At 38.9% G+C, this 19,622-nt stretch overlaps 1 protein-coding gene across 1 annotated transcript in view; it reads right to left on the reverse strand.

Moving 5' to 3' along the window:
* Nucleotides 1-9,336: 9,336 nt before the first annotated feature.
* The window catches only part of BMERB1 (bMERB domain containing 1), a 57,208-nt gene continuing 46,922 nt past the window's right edge, over nucleotides 9,337-19,622 (reverse strand). Inside the window, exons 3-6 of the mRNA XM_075058593.1 lie at nucleotides 19,217-19,290; nucleotides 15,919-16,033; nucleotides 14,247-14,329; nucleotides 9,337-12,822 (exon numbers count right to left, since the gene is read on the reverse strand). Coding sequence (XP_074914694.1) covers nucleotides 12,710-12,822; nucleotides 14,247-14,329; nucleotides 15,919-16,033; nucleotides 19,217-19,290 — 385 coding nt within the window. The 3' untranslated portion in view covers nucleotides 9,337-12,709. The remainder of the gene's footprint in view (nucleotides 12,823-14,246; nucleotides 14,330-15,918; nucleotides 16,034-19,216; nucleotides 19,291-19,622) is intronic.

A 19,622-nucleotide genomic window follows, 5' to 3' on the forward strand; every position in this document is an offset into this window, starting at 1 on the left:
AAAACCATTTTATAGCCTCTTAACCAATACCACAAACTGTATAATCACTGCTCTAATTTTGTTCTCTCAGTAGTTAGGAATATTTTAAGTATGCATGAGTAAAATCCCTTGTACCACCTGGTATATGGTTACCTTCAAAAGGTGAGTTTGATTTTAATTGTTCTCTTGTTATCATGCTGGAAACATTCCCACTTCTTTCATTCTCATTTGATGTTAAACCATCTGTTTCTATTAGAAAAAGCTTTTAAAAGTCATAATAGAAATAACTTTGTTTTTTTTTCTAAAATTAATATGGCTTGTTTTGTCTCCCATAATGTAACAGGACAGAGTGTAATTGCATGGTGAACTATGGTTTAACTCCTATTTCTATTAACTAATTAAAAAAAAAAAGCACAACAAGGAGACTTGGGCATAATGCCAGAGAAGGGCATTAGGGAAGTGACTTAGTTGATGTTTCAGGTGTAATGTGGACTAATACTTAATAGGAAGCATGACTAAGAACATAAGGCTGTTTCTTAACCTTTGAAGTTTCTGAACAGAGGAGCTGACAAAGGGCTTTTCCTTTGGACAAAGCAAAGCTTTTGGGTGTGAAAGAGTAAGAAAGCAAGCAATCTTTCTATAGAATAGGCTGAGGACTTTGATTTTGGCCACAAAGGACAGATTGCTTTGTGTATTCTAGACAGTCTCAGGACTGGTATGGAGAGAAAAACTGACTGCTTGGAGGAAAAAACATGGCCTTGATTTGCTTAGATAGTTTTCAGTTGCTCATGTTTCTGTAAAGAGCTGAGTGTTATCAGTGAAGCCTGCTTATCAGTCTGTCGGAGTAACCCTTCCTTTTAATCTTGTCACTTAATTTCTTGCCTCTGACACTTGAAATGTGTTAAGTGTCTTTGCAGCTAACCTTTTTGCAATTTGAATATTTAATCTCTTTTGTGCATTTGAAAACTAGTTTGCAAACCTTGGCTTTAAGTGATTTCCCATTCAAAGCTTGACCTTGATACCTGTTCAGTCTGTGTGGCCATAGAAAGTCAGATGCTGATGTACATTAAAGTCAACATTTTATTAATGTATAGTGTGATGTCTTACAGTGGATATATGCTATGGAACAATTGAGATACCCAAGAGATCTTTGGATATTTTCCCACATTTTAGCTGGTATTTGTTCAGAGGATAAGGTACGATGTTGCTACTCTTCCAGCATGCACTACTTTTAACATAGTATTCCTTCTCGTATGGACTGTTTTATGTTTAATATTACATAGATGAAGAAAATTGGAAAAAAAAAATCTTAATTCAAGTGACTAAAATGGTTTGTAGTGTTATACACATGCTACAGGAAGCAGACTGATATAAATAGAGAATGCTATTTTACAATAAATTTCTGGGATGCTGCTTCAAGGTATTGTTTCTGAGCATTTTCTGTAGAGTAAAAAAGGCTTCTCTAGGATAGATCAGCTTTAAGGCCTTTTTTAGATGCTCCACTAGTCTTATCTAATCCTTTGTGCTCTTGTATGTAGAATACCTAAGAAAGAGATTTTGTTTGGGTTTTTTCTCTTTTGGCTAATTGCCACTGACAGTGTTGCATTTGTTTTCCCTAAGCATTTAAACAGTTTGGCTATAAGTAGTGACAAGCTTGATAGAAGAAGCCTGACCATGCTGGTTGCACTTAAAGGGAGAGTTCTTTGCGGTGCAGATTGGTGCATTTGAAGACATCTCAAATTTAAACTCAAGCTATTAGGACAGGATTCTTAAATGATGACTGAAGGATGTTGACAACAGACTTGGGATCAAGAGGATAGTATGGATATTATGCACTGAGACCTAAACACCTTATCAGACTGCAGGCAAGTAATTTAATTTTACCTGAAGAGTAGGATAAACATTTAATATGTGAAGGGAATTCAGAGAAAAGTAATAAAGTTGTGTGAAGGGAGAGAGAGGAACCGTTCACATGATAACCCTGTAACCAGAGATTGCTTTCATATTTTCTGTTGTGTTTTTTTTAAAGGTGTGGGAGGGGAATGTGAGGGTGGAATATGACAAGTATGTGGAGACTTCCAGGATGCTCTCAGAGGAGAGAGAGCTAGGATGAAATAATCATAAATGGATTAGGGAAGGAATACGAAAACTTCCTGAAAATGATATCTCTAAAAGCCTGTGGTCAGTACCTTGAAGGATCCATATCCTGCAGGATTTCAAGATACCCTGGACTTTGTCCAAAGCATAGGTAATGCCTGCAGGAAGAGTAACAGTGCAGTAGCAAGATGACTGATACAGAAATTCCCTGCCCTCACTAAGACAGTTTGCCACCTGAAAACTTGAGTAAGGTATTCCTGCACCAAGATGATCTTCCTGCTTTTACAGATCTCCTGTGTAGGTACAGACAAGGTATAAAAGCATCCAGTCTGTACTGTGGGAGCAGCTTGGAACACCTGGCATTTGTTTTCAAGAATGAATGTTAGAATTTGTTGTGCTGCATGTTTGCCAAGCCTTTGAAGAACTAGTTTTACAAGGTCAGGTTGGAGGATGGCCTGGTGTACACCTGGGAAGATGTGGCTGAAGACAGTCATGAGTATATGTATGGAATGTTTTTATCTTTAAGTGTTCTGAGGACTGGCAAACGTCCCAGCTGAGCCAGATATGTGCTCCTGTGTTAGTAATATTGGCTGTATGCCGTTAGTTCTTTCTGGATCCTTGTTGAAACATATATAAGTTTGATTATTTTGTGAAATAAATGGAATCTTGTACAGATAGCTTGAGCGCTTAATTCAGTCGCCACATATACTTGTGGTGCTTAGCTCTGTATTTTGTGTTATAAGGGACTGCTTTTAGTCCCAAGACAAACTGTGGAAATTGGAGTGTTCCTTTTGCTCGTGATGATACAGGTGATGTCTTTGGAAACTATCTCTTATTATAATCAGTTGAGCTTGACAGCCCTAAAGCAAAAGCCTTCAAAATATTTCCTTTAAAAAGTATCTGTGCCAAACAGGGTTTTGGAGTGATTATAATCCAACTTTGTATGCCTAAGGAGGCTGTAGAGCAGCGTTTACCAGCTCAAAAGCAAAGCAATTTTTGAGCTGTGACATTGTGCCACAAATAAGTTTGTAGCAATTCAGGATGAAAGATGGTGAGAAACATCAGCTGTTGCAGGCTTATTTTGAGTTGACATTTATTCATTTCACCTTGAGATTTGGAACTTGTATTACTGCCAGAAGCTGTTCTACTTAGTATATGGCACATACAGTAATGCTGAGCTGACTTGCCTACAGCCTTACTCAGTGGTGCTGGGATACAGGACATAATAAAGCCTCAGGCATTCCAGCAGGTCAGATGGTACATGGCTGTCAAAGTGCTATTATATGTTATGCTGCAGGCACAAGTCTCAAGTCAGTCTTTCAGCTATTGGATTCACAAGTAATAAAAATGGTATTCTGCCAGGAAATCCATTTTGTGTGATGAAGTCTACTGGTAAGAAAAAAAAAAAGCAACAAACAACTTTGTCAGTGTAGATGAGATGGATAATTGGCTCCAAGAAACTTGGAATTAGCTGCAGTCATCTCTGCTGGTTTTGAATTTTCTTAAACTACTCTGCAATTTACCTGAAGCAATTTTTGGTAGCAGCCCAAGCCATAAAATGGAGTGCTCAACAGGCCAGCAATTATTTCATTAGCTCTGACATAGACCCTGCAGGTCTGTTCTGTGCAGCCTTACCAAACAGGCTGGGAGCAGCATGAGACAAGGCCTGGTCACTTAGGTGTTCCTAGTGCTGGAGCTCTGTGTGCTGCAGTGACCACTGTGGGCATGGGTGGAGTTCTCACAGATGTTCCAGCTCTGAAATCCTGATGGCAACTGTCTTACCAGGTTCCAGGTATCCTGGGCCCAGCGCATGTTTTGGTGGATGGTAAAGGACACCAGGAATGCAGGGTGAGCTCCATTACTGTCTCCGCATGGAGGCACTTGCCAGTGATGTTGAGGGAGCTGCAGTGGTGTTCTTCCAGACTGCAGTGTCACCAAGAACACTCACCCTCAGTTTGACTCTGGACTTGACCATTGCTTTCCAAGGACAGGTATTTCTACTTCTTAACTTTCTTCAGGTGTGTATATGATCTCTTAAAGGTAAATCTCCTGCTAAAACCTTTTGATACATTACACTTGTGTAGAATCTGGTTGCGGTTGGGTACAGTCTTGGTACAGAGGCTCTTGGAGCACAATGAGCTGCTTATTAATGAGACAGGGTGGTCTTACTCAAGATGCTACCTCAGATCCTGAAAGGGAGGGTGTTTGCAGGAAAGAACCTGTGACTTGTTTGCCTGCAGGGAAGATGTACTTGTGTGAGTTCTCTTGGATATCAGTCACTATCTAAGAGCATGAATGTCCTGGTTTCAGCTGGGATAGAGTTAACTGTCTTCCTAGTAGCTGGTACAGTGCTATGTTTTGAGTTCAGTATGTGAAGAATGCTGATAACACTGATGTTTTCAGTTGTTGCTCAGTAGTGTTTAGACTATAGTCAAGGATTTTTCAGCTTCGCATGCCCAGCCAGGGCACCTGACCCAAACTGGCCAACGGTGTATTCCATACCATGTGACGTCCCATCTAGTTTAGGAACTGGGAAGGGGGGGGCAGGGATTCGCCGCTGGGGGACTGGCTGGGTGTCGGTCGGCGGGTGGTGAGCAATTGCCCTGCGCATCATTTGTACATTTCAATCCTTTTATTACTACTGCTGTCATTTTATTAGTGTTATCATTATCATTATTAGTTTCTTCTTTTCTGTTCTATTAAACCGTTCTTATCTCAACCCAGGAGTTTTACTTCTTTTCCTGATTTTTCTCCCCCATCCCACTGGGGGGGGGGGGGGAGTGAGTGAGCGGCTGCGTGGTGCTTAGTTGCTGGCTGGGGTTAAACCACGACAATGAACTTGCCTGAGAAACAAGTGGATTATTATAATTTCAAATCTATAGTCATGTTCATGATCCCCAGTGTTGTCCCACTAAACGGGGTTCACTTACCCAGTGTGCAAGCCAATAACACTGAGTCGAGGTATTGTCAAATTAATTTCATTGATGTGCATGAATGGGTGCCTGTCTCAAGACAGCACACCCTTGTCTTAAAAATTCTCACATTTATACACTTAACTAATACATATTTGTTGTTATTTTTCTTAATGATTGGTTCTTTCTTCTTCGCCCCTCATGTAAACTAATGGGCAGACTGTCGTCTTCCTTTGTTGTCTTGAGTTAGGTTGTCAATGAGTCAGTGATTGCAATGTCCCCTTGTAGGAATTGCCTTTTACCTACTTCTTCCCTAATCTTGGCAGTTCCAACTGGTTCTCCAAGGTTTGACCAGACCACAATCCATTACCTTTTCTGACATAAACATCCTACTTATTTACAGAGCCCCATTGTCTAGTGGTTAGTTCCTAAACCCTAAATCATACCTAGTTATTGTTTCCCTATTTTAAATATTAACTGATGGGGGCTGTACACAGGACCTTAGCAGCTCCCTAGTTACTTCAATCATATTATAACACCAGGAGTGAGTTGAATCTTTCATTCAGTTGATACACTTGTGTCCTGGTTTCAGCTTGGATAGAGTTAATTGTCTTCCTAGTAGCTGGTATAGTGCTATGTTTTTTGCTTTGGGTATGAGAAGAATGTTGATAGCACACTGATGTTTTCAGCTGTTGCTAAGTAATGTTTAGACTAAAGTCAAGGATTTTTCAGCTTCTGATGCCCAACCAGCAAGAAAGCCAGGGCAGCTGACCCAAAGTGGCCAACGGGGTATTTCACACCATGTGATGTCACATGTAGTATATAAACCAGGGGAGTGGGAGTGGGGGGGATCACTGCTGGGGGACTAACTGGGTGTTGGTCGGCGGGTGGTGAGCAATTGCGTTGTGCATCATTTGTACGTTCCAAACCTTTTATTATTACTGTTGTCATTTTATTAGTGTTACCATTATCATTATTAGTTTCTTCTTTTCTGTTCTATTAAACTGTTCTTATCTCAACCCACGAGTTTTACTTCTTTTCCCGATTTTCTCCCCCATCCCACGGGGTGGGAGGGGAAGTGAATGAGCGGCTGTGTCGTGCTTAGTTGCTGGCTGGGGTTAAACCACAATGACTTAGTTTTAAAATAAGCAGTTGTAAATTGAGGTAAAGATTGCTCTGCTGCTTTCTTGTGGTTTGTTTCTGATTTTTCTAATAAAGACACCACTGTCTCATGCTTCAGGAGTGTGTTCAGCAGTGCCTGTGGCAGTTGCAGTTCACTCAATCTTGTGCCCTGGATATATTTTCTCCATAGACCTGCATTTGCTCAATGTAAGTTGATTGTGGGCTGTAAGACTTCATCAGTTAGGTTTCTTCTGTGCTAGTTACAGAAGATAATGTTACGGTGACAGTCTTCTGTGTTGTCAAGTAACTAAGGAGCTTTTGCATTTGTGGTGTTTTATTAGAGCAGCTTTGATTGTCCAGTGAAACAAAGCTAGGTCATTGGAGGGGTTTTCTGGCCTGAAGGTGCACAAGCAAATAGTAATAGCATATAGGTGTGTTTACAAAAGCTTCAATACTAGTACTGTCATAAAGAAAAACTTTTTTCTGCATTTCAAATCCCATCGTGTGTAGTTGGCTTGAAGGGCCCATTCAGTGGATTTCTTAGGATCTGTTTGTTAGGAAACCCAAGCACATACCTCTAGTCAATGGAATTTCTGATGTTTTTGGTAAGTGGAGACAGAAATAGTTAAATGCACTGCCACTATCATTTGTAGCTTGTTGTGGTGCATGAGCTCTCTATCCTTGTAACTTGAAAATCCTAAATTGGAAGTTCTCTGTTTAGCTGTATTACCTGCTGGCATGAATCTGTCTAAAGCATGTCAAAGTAGGTTTGAAAGTCTTAATTCTTTACAACATCCAGCTTACTATAATCCACTGATTTCTGTAGCTGATGAGGTTTACTTTTTAGGTATCAGTTTAAACATCTCTTGGTGTCTTACCACAATTCGTTAACCTCACATGAAGTATTACTGCAGAAAACTGCCTCTAGTTAAACTAATAATGCTGTGAAGGATACAAGCTTAAACGTAAGGGAAATGCTACTGTTAGACACTTCCTTATTCATCTCTGAGACTAAGTTGTTGCCTAGGCTGTCTGGATCCAGGTCTAGATACTGAGGTCTTCTCAAGATCCTGTGTTAAGTGTTGTATCCATATGGAGGAAGGAGTAAGTTTTGGACCTTAATGTTTTTATGATACACTCCTGTTCTAAAGCAGCGTGCTTGGCTGGCTGTTTACAGGATTGATGGGATTATGTGGAACAAGATGCACCTTGATAACAACAGTAGCATTTATGCTGGGGCAGAGTAGGACTGTGTTCATGTAACATATGACTATGGAAGAGTGGCTTGGACTCTGAGCTGCTTGGGAATATATGCTGGGTCTGGAATAGGAAAGGGAGCTGCCCTTTCTTCAAGGTCAAAACAGAAGACAAATTGTTTTGTTGTTCTTCAGCCTGCCCCTGAAATGTGAGAGGTTCGTGGTGACCTGCTGGTGCTTGATTTTTCACATGTTGACATTACCGTATATATTGGAGTACCAAGAAATTTTCCATTGTTTTAGGTAGGAGCAAACCACACAGAGTAACTTGGTTTATTTGCACATCTTGGAAGACTATTCTGCAGAAAACATATTATCTGGGTTGTTGTCTGTGTAATGAGTTTGTGGTTATCTTTCTACTGTAAGAGAAACATCATGTTTATTGAAAAAATTTTGAACTTGATTCCTTCAAATTCCTTTCTAATAAGAAAGATACTCTCCTTCATGACCAGAAACATTTTCTGTGGTAATTGTTTACCAGTGAGTCCAACTCGGAGGTTCTCTATTCATTCTCAGCTAGAATTTTAATTCACTCTTAACTGTAAAAGAAGTCTGAGATCTCTTCGGTTTTGGAGCCAGTAGTCAAACTCTTACTTTCCAAGAGCTGCCTCTGAAATGCCAGTGAAGATTTTAACTGCTTCAAAGGCAGGGATTATGGATAAGGATATGGGTAGAATATGTGTATTCTACACATCTTGTGTAGAAATAAACTCGTAATTTGAGGTAGTTGATTTCAGTCTGCTGTAAATGTTTTAGTTCTAAGTGGCATGGTTTGAGATCAAGCTGCACAGAATACTGGGAAAACTGTTCTCCTTAACCATCTGCTTAGTTGCAAGTGAAAAAATGCTCTTATGCCTGTGTAGGAAGACAAAGTGTGACAAAGCCTGAATCACACATGAACTTATGGTGACTAGCCACAAAGATGAAAGCATGCCCTAGTTACCTTTTGCAGCCTCACATTTCAGCCTCCAGTCAAATGCAACTTAATACTGTTTTTTAGGAAAAGTACTATTCTTTCTGGAGAGTGGAGTGGGTATACTTATGAAAGTTCTTGTTAACTCTTGTTAACTGTGTCTTGGTTAACAAGACACTGGTAACTTGTCACCGAGGTACAGTTAAGCAGAGAAAGTCTGGATGATGTAGTCTCTCTCCTGTGTATTGCTGATTTTTTGACTTGGTATTCCTGAGCTGGCTGCAGGGTTATGTTTAAAGCTTTCTGTTGAGCTGAATTACTTTATTCTGGGAGATGGGGAGGAGAGAAAGTTGTCCTCCACACTTCTTGTTCAGGTGGTATAATACTATTGCTGCTAGCTATTCCTTAGCTGACTCTCAATAGCAAAACTTTGTTAATACAGATTTTTATTTCATTGTGTTTGCTTCCCACAGGAGCAAGGTTGGGGCAATAAGAGCAAAGCAGCAATGTGAGATCCACCCCTAGATGCACTCTCATTCCCTGTATCTGGTCATGTAATCTCTTGTCCCTGAGATCTCCACAGCCCTACACTTCAGGTAGCATCTGTAAAACCACTCTGGTGAGCAGACCAGACAGTGCTGATTTTTTTTTGTTGTTGTTTGTTTGTTTGGCTTTTTAAATTTTTTTTAAGCCCTTCTGGTTTGGCAATGCTTTTGATACTCAAGTACATTGGGACCTTCATCTTCTCAATGTAGGGCTTGGAACTGTCTTCTAATCTGTGCAGTGCTCTGGCTGTAGTGAGGTTTCAAAGTCATCTAGGAGCATAATGAGCTTGGCTTTTTTGGTGATTTCCATTTGTGGAGTGTCATAGGAGGAGAAACTGTTGGGGTTTTTTTTTTTTAGCGAGTTAAAATCCTTTATTTTTATAACTTCTCAAATTATTCCTTTCTTGCAGAATAATAATCCTATTCTTTTTTAAAAGTATAGCAGCACAGTAAGTGCATCCCACTCTATTCCACAACCGCTTATTTCCTTCAGTAACAGGAAGAAACACGTATTTAGTATAACACAGCAGCTTAGTTTATTTGGAAATATGTTTAACTTTGCTGAAGAGATTCAGTAGGCCTAGGGCAAGGTACAGGAGAACCATTTGCTGGTAGAATTGATGATAAGTACAAATAGCACTTCAGCACTTTTTTTTTCTCAGTAGACCAAGATTGTTTCCTGAATACAGCCATGTTTACCAGTTCATAGAGGAAATAGTGTGTCAAATCCACCTTAATTTTTTTTTTCTGATGCCTTGCCTTCTTTCTGAAGTGATAAACAGCCAGGATTTCCAGGAGAGATTTTGGGTGCCTCAGTCAACCGATGTCCTCCTTTGCAGACAGCAACAGGTATCTGAAAATCGGCTCTGAAATGCTGCCAGTTACTCAATGTAGTCATCTGAAGATACCTGTCTGATGTTTTCTGCTGATTTTACATGTGGGGATTGCATAATGTGCTATGTTCATAGGATTGTGGAAGTCACAAAGCCCCTTATGGTGCTTGGGAATACTCACTGGTTTAGTCTGATTTTTAAAAACAAGGACCAAGATTTTTGCACACTTAATTCCTTCCTAAGTTTAACTTGTTTAATTACAATCATTATGTTCGAAGTAACCCATTAGGGCTCTCCTGTGTTCTGGATGGACAACACTGTAAGCCAGTGTTGAACACAGTTGAGAATCTGACCTCACAGTCTAAAAAACCCAGGACTTTATTGCTAAGCAGCATCACTGACCCCCTTCTAATGGAACCACTGGTGCACTGCAGGCAAGCTGTTCAAACCCACCCAAAAATAAAAACAGAACTGAAGCATTTGCTAAATAAAACCAAAACAAACTCACACAAAGAAAACTTTTTAGCTGAGCCAAGCTAGAACTTCTGAAAATGAAGTTTACTCTCATTAATACTGCTGTAGTTCAAGTCCCTTTGGGGCATTGGCTACCAGTGCTAACTGTATATTAATATTACATATTCACACCTGCTGTTTTCTCTTCCTCATTTTAATTAAAGGAGGGGACTCTGTAGCCTAGTCAGGAGTGTTGCATCCCAGAAATGTCTAGCTCTGTTTCCCATTAATGAAATTTTTTCACACAAACCTACATTCCATCGATTTTACTTTTCTTCCCAAGGGACTACAGGTTCTGTGCAGCATGCAGGGATCACCCCAGTCATCAGCACAGCCTGGTTTAAACACTAATGTGCATAACTCACCTTTTGCCTTACAAAAACTGTGTGCCAAGTCCTTCTTTGGGACCCTTTACCAGCATTCACAGTACTTGGTTGTAACGGTTGATCCTCCAAAGGTTTTAAGTTTGGTGCTTCACTACAAGTTTTTTTGCTAATTTCCATTTGCTTTGTTAATGGCACTGAACATCTGCCTCTTGTCTTAAGATACTGATAATTCCTGATGTCTTAATTGGGTACCAGCAAATTTAAGAGGCTGTTGAATTTTACAGAAGCCAGTGGGTATTTCTTCCCCTCCAGTGTGTATTCTCCCTTAAAAGCAGTTTTCCCCATAACTGTTAATGTACACAGGTGCTATACAGAGTCCAACCCATACCAGATACAGTAGATACTAACAGCTACAGAGCTTAATGTGCTGTTACATGTATCAACAAGGATGCAATAACTATATATGACTATTCAGCCTTTGGATATGTTTTGTTCTCTTTCCTGTGTCTTTGGTTAAAGTAATTAAAGTGCTTCATGTTGTAGTGGAAACCTTTTGTAATTTTTTTTTTTTCCTCCTTGATCCTTAAACCTTAAGGAACTTAGTGACATACGTTCTTTGTATCAAGTGAGCCTGCAATAGTGAAACAAATTATTCTGGAAATGTAAATGTTCTTCATCAAATCAGTCTGATGCTATGGATTAGGTTTTATTTGTACAAGAATAATCTGAGTTACTTTAGATGGTGTCTCTCTCCTTGAACCTTAATAAGATACTTTCTCTCTCTAAAAAATATTACTGTTTATCCTTTTTGGGTAACTGCTGTTAATTTTTTTCTCATTTCCTATAAATGTGGTTCCTTTGTATATAACTACACACTTAGCTGGCTTCACAAAATTGAAGTTCCTCTTGAAAAACTTTATTTTAGGAACTTTTTGCTATCTGTTTGCTATTTCTAAGCCTGAGATTTTCACATTAGATCCATGTACATTTATTTTACTATTTACACCTATCACAGTACGTTTATATGGAATACCGTCACACAGACAAACCAGCTACTGACAGCTAATATAAAGATATTAGATTCCACAAGGCTTAATCTGCATAGAGACCAGAAACACAATGGTGAAACACAGATAAGTCTTTCTGCATTTCTCTTAATTTTAAACCCATTTTATGTAGAATGTGATCTTCCTACCACAAATAGTCTACTTCTGTATTTGTATGTTTGTCTTGTGGCCAATTTGTCTTGGGTGGCTAGTGTCTTCCTATGCTTGATAGTTTATATTTCTTATGGAATATGCAATTAATAGTTGTTTCAAGCATTGTTTAAATATTAATTAAATACTGTTTGTCTTCCGCTCTCCTCCCAGCAACCTACAAATCTCATACTGCATGTAACTTCTAGCAGTGGACAAAGCTCTCTGGGTGAATATTTCTAACTTCCATGTGAGGTGGAGAACTAAAAGAAATGACACAGCTTTGGATTACATCACCTATTTGCAGATTACTGTATCTGTGCTTGCTAAAGGTTTACCAGAGATTCACTTTCCCTGGTGCAAGCAATATTCATTTGACTTGAGTAATTCAGAAATCATATGGGATATAAAAAAATCTATCTCTACTTGCAGCATCCTTGTCACTGATGCTCATTCTTTAGGAAGAATTGGAAGTGAAACTCCACAGCAAAGTAGTTGAACATCACACTAGTTTGCTAAGTATTTTGTATGCAACATCAGTTATCCTGAAGTTTTCATCTATTCGTTGTAGCAATGCTGTATATAGTACTTGTGGCTTTTGTTTTGAAAAGTAGCCAAAATGGGATATTTCAGCAATTTTTGAGTGCTGTTTGTCAAGGGGGGGGAAGCGTACAACAAATTCTTACAAAGTGATGGCCTATTAAAATTGCTGTTTTACACCTTACTGGATGAAATATACCCATCTTTTCATTCACTTTTATCACTGGGGTGGTCTTCTTGATTCTACTACAGATCTCTTCTGGTCACTGGACAGCCACTATATAGATTTCTTTTGTTTTTAGGCATGCGTGTTGAGTGATCCATGCAACAGTGAAGAAACTGCCATTGTACATTCCATATATTACTGTTGTGCCAGTTGCTCTTGATTCTGTTAGCAGGATGCTGTTAGTTCCCCTCACCCTACAGTTTCATTCAATTAAAACATTTGAAGAGACAAACATGGTAGAGAGCCCAGAGCTACATGATGTTGCATTGTGTGGCCCCACAACAATCTTTAATGATAGCCAATCCTGCTTTGGCAATGGTGGGCTTGCTTGGAGGGGGTTCTGCCTTCTTTTCTGCTGGGCTGCCTGCAATGTTCAAAATAGGACACCATTAAAACCAAGAGTTGGTCAAACTATTTTTTCCTACTTCTGGCTTAAAGAATGCAAGCCTTTCCTCCCCCTGTCCCCCCCAAATTTTTTAACTCTTGTTTGAACAATACATCTAACACTATGGTAGTAACCCAGCTGGTATGTGGATTCAAACTGCTCAGGAAGTCTTATCTCTTTAGGGGAGTGAGTTAAGAGGGGTTAAAGAATCCAGACATCTCAATGGGAGGGTAAACTTCTTGCATCTTGTTCAATCCAGGTGTCGTTGTTCACAGCCATAGGGTCAGATAACAGGTTCTTCCACAGAAAGTCATCTTACTGTGTTTAAACCCCAACAACTAAGGAGTTGAACAAAAATATTGCTCGAGTTTATTCTCACATCAACTTGGATGTCGTAATTAGGAGAACAAGATAAAGGTAGATTTTAATTTTTCAGGGTGAAAAGAATCTTTTTACTCTAACATTGCATTTAAAAGGAATGACATGAAGTAAACTAACAAGGGAGATGAGTCATGCTCCCTGTGACCAAAAGGGTATAAATAATTAGTGATGCATCTTAAAGTGTTTCTATCAACCTTGTACTTGAACTTCACAGTCATTCCACATTCCTCTGGAAACGCTTTACCAAGATCTTGATCAATGCAAAATGGCAGTGTGTATGGATACAAACAACTTCAGCTGATGGTCCAAATTTACTTTAAGAAGGGCACCACTCTCACTTGACTATCTCCATGCCTAAGAGCTCAGTTTGAGACAAGTCAAAATCAATCTGTTAACTTTTAGAGCTCATGCTGTGACTGTTTTGTTTGAAAGTTGCAGCTGAAAGCTTCCAAGGGAACATGTAATCCGCTTAGTTTCTGAGAAATTAGTGTGTCTGCAGTTCTGTCCATAAATGACTTGGATTGAGGTGATTGAAAAGCCTATTTATGCTGTAAGAAATTTGGGGCAGCTGTGAAAGTTTGCAGTCTTTTCTCTAGTTTCCATCTTGTCTGCAGTAAAACAGGCAAACTTTGCTTCAGATATCCTAGCATATATCTTAAGAGGCTTTTTTCCAGTTAATATTTTTGCAGAACCAGATGGGAAAATGATTGGCAAAAAGAAATTGAGTTGCTTACAAAAGCAGGTTGTAGCAACGTGTATTCAAATATACTTTGCATATTTAAAACACACAAAGCAATTTTAAAGTGGCCATAGATGACTTGGATTCAGTTTTCTGGGGTAACTGGGCATCTGAATTTTAAGTGGCCAGCAACTGTTGACACACTATCTTGTTTCAGGGTGATCTAGCTAGATTAACCTAGCTTTTGGCAGAGGCTGGCACAGCATGGCCTTTGAAAATGCTCTTTTATCCAGTTGTCTTTGGAGTTTTTTCCTATTGTTTTTCTTAATGTTTAGGAACTCACTGGTAGGAGATTGTGTTGCTTTGTCTAAGGGTTTTAACTTGGTGCGAAGGAATTCAGCCATCTCTTTGTCTTCTTCTTTCTCTCTGGTGGAAAAAAGCAAAATAAATCTATTACAGAAATAACAATGTTTATTCTGTAAATGGGACAGTAAAAGCTAGAGTAGCTAGGATCAAATCCCTAGTAAACAATTCACTTCGTTCTTATTAAAAACACTTAATTTTGCTGCTTATTAAAGAGCAAAATATTTGTCTAAATGAAAACAGTAACAAACTTCTTGTAAAATTCAGAGACAGAATTTTCCCCAAGGTTCTTTACTTGTCTCTGATAGTACTGGATTCATTATATTCCCTAGTCAGTGGATTTAAATCATAATGTATCACCTATTTAAAGTTGGCTTCACAAGTGCTTCAGGATGCTTCCGCTACAAATTAAAGCAGAGGATACATACTGCTGTGATTGTACTGCTTATTTTTAAAGGCCTGCTTAGACAAAAGACTGGATCTCGTGCTCCTCTGCTGTTAGTATTTACCCAGACCAAGTACATTTCTCTTTGCCTGAAGATGACAGCATTAGGCCCAAAAGTAAAGATTGTGTTGCTAACCTTGATTGTATCTATTACCCTTATTTCCATGTTAGTTTCTTTGCTATTTTGCTACTTTAACAATGAGCACACTGATTGAATATCTCAAGAGTTTTAAAGAAAAGCCTCAGGTTTTACTGCTAATGTGAACTGACACTAATGTATTCACATCTGCATAGTGCATAGCAGTACATTTTCAGTAGCCTACAATTACGGTTCTGTATTGTCTGGCTGCTGATGAGGTTTCTGCGATTTGCACATTGAACTAGCAATTGAGAGCTCTGGATTACATTACTAGCTCAGGCTTCTTGTCAGCTGCTGACTTTGGCTAGCTCTCTTTGATCAGCTGCAGGACTCTGGCAAGCTTTCTTCTCTCCTGTCCTTTGTTTGCTTGGAATTCAAATGTGTTGGAAGAGATACTGTCATTTAGGATAAATGGATTAGTGAGCCTTGAATTTTTACTGTTGAAAACTCTATTTGTAGATTATTGGGATCTCAGTGCAACAGCTGGAAATGAACTTCTGAGGAAGACCACAGGTTTCTCAGCAACTTTGGGCTAAGATACTGAGAAGAACCATTCTGAACTTGTTTATGCTTTAGGTTAGGTAGACCTGTGTTAGTGATTGCATTCTCTTTTTCTTTTTTTGCTATGGCAGGGTGAGAACAGTAATAATAAAACCTGAGCACATTAATAATTTGTTTAAAATCTATCTATTTTTTTTTTAAATGTCTACAAATAATGCCCCTTGTTGAATTACATTTCATGTCTACTTCTCATGCCAAGAGGATCCCCTGGTAGCAGCAAAAATCCTTCTCTTTTTAATGGTAAATGACCAGACACTTTCTGGTAGGAAAGTAACATACCAAACCCCACTGTAGTCAGGAGATGACTGAATCATTAATGGAATAGAGAGCCACAGAAGTGCAGTAATCTAGTTTTAATGTTTTTCCTATGGAACCTGGAGGAGGCTTTTAACTTGGTAAGTTGTTTTAAAGGACCAATTCTCTCCCGTTGATGTAAATCTTATCACTCCAGTGTAGTGTTAGACTTGTGAAATCTCACAAATAAGTTCAGTTGCTTCTAGTTCTTACCGTAATCTCTCCACCTCTGCATCATCTACAAGAAAATCTCTTTTTTGTACCAGTCTATGGATCTTCTGAATCAGTTCATCCTCTCTTTGTTTCTCCATCTTTGTTTTTTCTTTTTCTGGTCAAAAACAGAGAAAAGAGACTATTACTTTGGATTCTAGGGAACAGGGTGGGGGTGTGGACATTGCAGATGTCTAAGAATGAATTGCTGATTGAATTTAATAGTTCTTCAGAGCCAAGTCGCCAAAACCCCAGCGAGTTCTGCTTACTGCTTCTTTTTTCTCTTCTACTTGCTGCTGTCATGTCTGATCACCTTAATGGTCTGGAGACTCTGTGGGGCTTGCCAAATGTACTTTTACTATTAAATTACTCTGCAAGACACTGAATGTTTTGAAGAGCTTTGGTAAGAAAACAGTCCAGGATGCTTCATTAAAATCCATGGTACAAACTCCCTTTGACCTCAGGGAAAATGAGACCAATCCAAAAGGAACCATTTCTCTGTATTTCATGACAGCTTTGGCTGTTGACTACACCACTTTTTTTCTACTCTGGTAAGGCAGGTGAGTTGCAAATCCATACAAATAGCATCAATTGTGTAATGTGGAAAAATAAATGAAAGTGTTTGTTTTCCCTGTGCTTCAAAAATCTGAGTAATTAATATATGTCCTTGCTAACTGGCCAGTCTGTAATGACTAGGTTGTCTATAAAGGATTTTTATGACACGAAAGATGTGCCTGCCACAAACTAAAACTCATGAATGTTAGGGATTACAGAGCTGTAGTTTAAGTTTATGAAGCAAATGTAGCTAAGACAGAAATCTTCAAACCTAGCAAGTAGAGCAGAGATGAGAAAGCCAGAGGCAAATCCCAGCCCACATTATTTTCTCAAGAAGCTGAAAATTTTGATTAGATGAGAAGATACTTTGCAGTAAGTCAAGAATTTTGGTTTTGAGCAGTAGAACTGTGTTTAGAGAACCATAAAATTAAGTACAATAAGAGTTGTGGGAAGAAGGGCAAGCTGTCTGCAGTCTGATGCATCTGAGCTATGTTATGTCTGCTGATTGAACTTACAAGGTATCTTAAACAGCTAAATAAATCAGACATTTGAAAATAATTGTTTAATAGAGCTTAATTTTGGATCATGGGCTTCAGGATGTTTACTACTGGGATTTTCTGCAATAAATCCATTCTTTAGTGAGATAAAAGCACCTTGAATATATTTTCAAGAAAATTAAATTCTTGAAGTCTCAATCTCAGAAAGTCATACTCCTTGGAGAATTTTAAATTATAGTCTGCCAGTAGCAGAGGAAATAATTTGTAATATAACATAAGGTGGCTTTGTCTGGGATGTATTTTCTGTGTTTTATCTTTTAGAAATGATAAAGGAAGGTAAGGTTATTGACTGCTATGAAGATTTCAAGACCTCTACATTGTTACCTATGGAGAATTCCTGTGATTAATGCTGAATTTGCAGGACAGAAAGGAGAATGCTTAGAAATCACTGCTTTTTCTTGCTTTGTCTCTTATGTCTATGGAGCAAGGGATCTCCTCCTCTCACTACTGAAGGTAGAAGCTACTTTCTACTTCCTTTCAATCTGTCCTCTTCCCAGATTGAGATGTGCTCTCCAATGGTATCCTTTAGGAAATGGCCTGCCAAATATATGCATCCTGAACTGGGACAAAGTACTGCATACTCTGTGTACTAAAAGACTGATCCCATGTCTACTGAAATTGGCTAAACCATGTCTACTGAAGCCAAAGAGCAGGTCTCTCTCTACAAATATGTATACTAACAGGAAAATTATGATAAAGATGTTATGAATGAACCCATTGCTGGAAACTGTTTTTCTAGGTTAGGCAGATGCTGCATCAGCACTTAGTTCTGTGTGAATGCCAGCAGTTTCTTCATCTTTGTTAAAACAAAAGTATTCTTGTTGTGAGTCTGCCAAAAGGTGGTGCTGCTGGAACTGCACATACTTAATTCTTAAGTTTGCTGAGATTTGCAAAGTGCTAAGGGGAAATTGCTGTCTGTGGATCACTGCTTAAGACTTTGTGACTGGAAGATAGTTTCTAAAAGTTTTTTTTTTTAAAAAAAAAAGTCCACCAAAAAAAGTGAAAACCTATCAACCCTAACTGTAAGTTAAAAGTATGGGTAGGAAAGCTGCAGACTAAAAGAGGCGAGGCAAGGGAAATCATTGCTAGATATTTTCTAGGATCCATAATCCTTTCCAATAGCATTTAAACCTATAACATACCAACAGTGTTACTAGAAATTAAAAATGTGACCCATAAGTAACTAAGAAGTATAAAGAAAAGTAGAAAGATTATGAATCCACTTTTGTTGGGTGCAAAGCAAAGTGGAAAAGTTCTTATACAACTAAGAACATGTGGCCTCAGAGTAGACTCCTGTTTCCTATTTTATGAGTCACCTTCTCCCTCCTTTCTAAGGAGAAAGTTGTCCTTTAAATTTGCCCAGTAAAATGTGGGGGGGTAAATGAGGGATAACTAAAGGAGAGTCAAAACTTGTCCTTAATAGTTAGGCAGCAGCAAATGATTCTGAAGGGTGCTAGAGGCCATGCTGTAATATCTGCTGTAAATGGCCCACTGCAGTTGCCGAGTGGTTTGCAGAATATGTCTACTTTTTTCTTGAACAGAGTAGGGCTGTTGTGGATGATCTAAAACAGCAAAGCTGTAGTGAAGGAAAATCCCTCATTGATTTCAGCTGGAGTTTGGAGTTAAGGACTGCAAAACTGCCCATAAGTCTGTCCCTCCTTAGAGCAGTGAATTTGCAGAGAATTAAGGCAAAACACAGTGCAGACTTTTCCCCTTTGTTTTTTGTAGAAACCTGTTTTACTTTATTCTATGACTACAGGTGTGACAATTGATATATCTAGGAAAAAAACCAATCATGCTCAGTGATGGTTATAAATCCCTCTCCTTTCTCCCTTTTTTCTTGTGTATCTCAGCACTTTGTCTTTTCTACCTGACAATCTCTGTGCCACTTGGTTCCCTTGAGATTGCTAAGGGAGTGTAAGAACTAAGGAATACACACCTTGAGTGGTATTTGCAGGGTTGCTGCCAAGGGAGCAGTGAAATGCAGCATGAAAAGAAATTTAGAGACCAGGAGATTAAAGACAGGAAAGAAAACAGGAAGAAAAAATAAGGACTAGAGGAAAGAGATATGAAACTCAACCTTGGGGGGAGATTTCTGATTGTTAGGGGCAGAGGTGTGTTCCTGACACCATCCCCACCCATGCATCACCCAAGCATTATTGTAATATTGGGTTGGAGACAGCCATTACCTGGGATTGCTACCAAACTCTGCAGCTCTTTCTTAAGGTTCATAATGTCTTTGCACAGCTGGATGTCATCCATCCTGAAGAAACAGAAAAAGCATGGTCAGAGACACGCAAACTCCATCCTGTGTTGATGGGATTGGCCAGATTTCATCTCAATATATGACACTGTCCCTTGCCTGGGATCTGTGCATCAGCTTGAAATGCAGAGGTTTAACCTTGGGATACTGATACTGTTCATTCACCAATTTAAAACAGAAAGTAAAACTAAATGCCTGTTGAGCCCTTGATTACTCGTCTTACTGGGATCTAATCTGTGTGTAGGTCCTATCTGTCATTACAGATTATTTTGGATGCCTTTTGCTTTCTTGAATGTCACTCAACATTCTGGAATGGGCATCTGTATATTTAA

This window comes from Buteo buteo, chromosome 27, assembly GCF_964188355.1.
Source record: "Buteo buteo chromosome 27, bButBut1.hap1.1, whole genome shotgun sequence".
Taxonomy (NCBI): domain Eukaryota; kingdom Metazoa; phylum Chordata; class Aves; order Accipitriformes; family Accipitridae; genus Buteo; species Buteo buteo.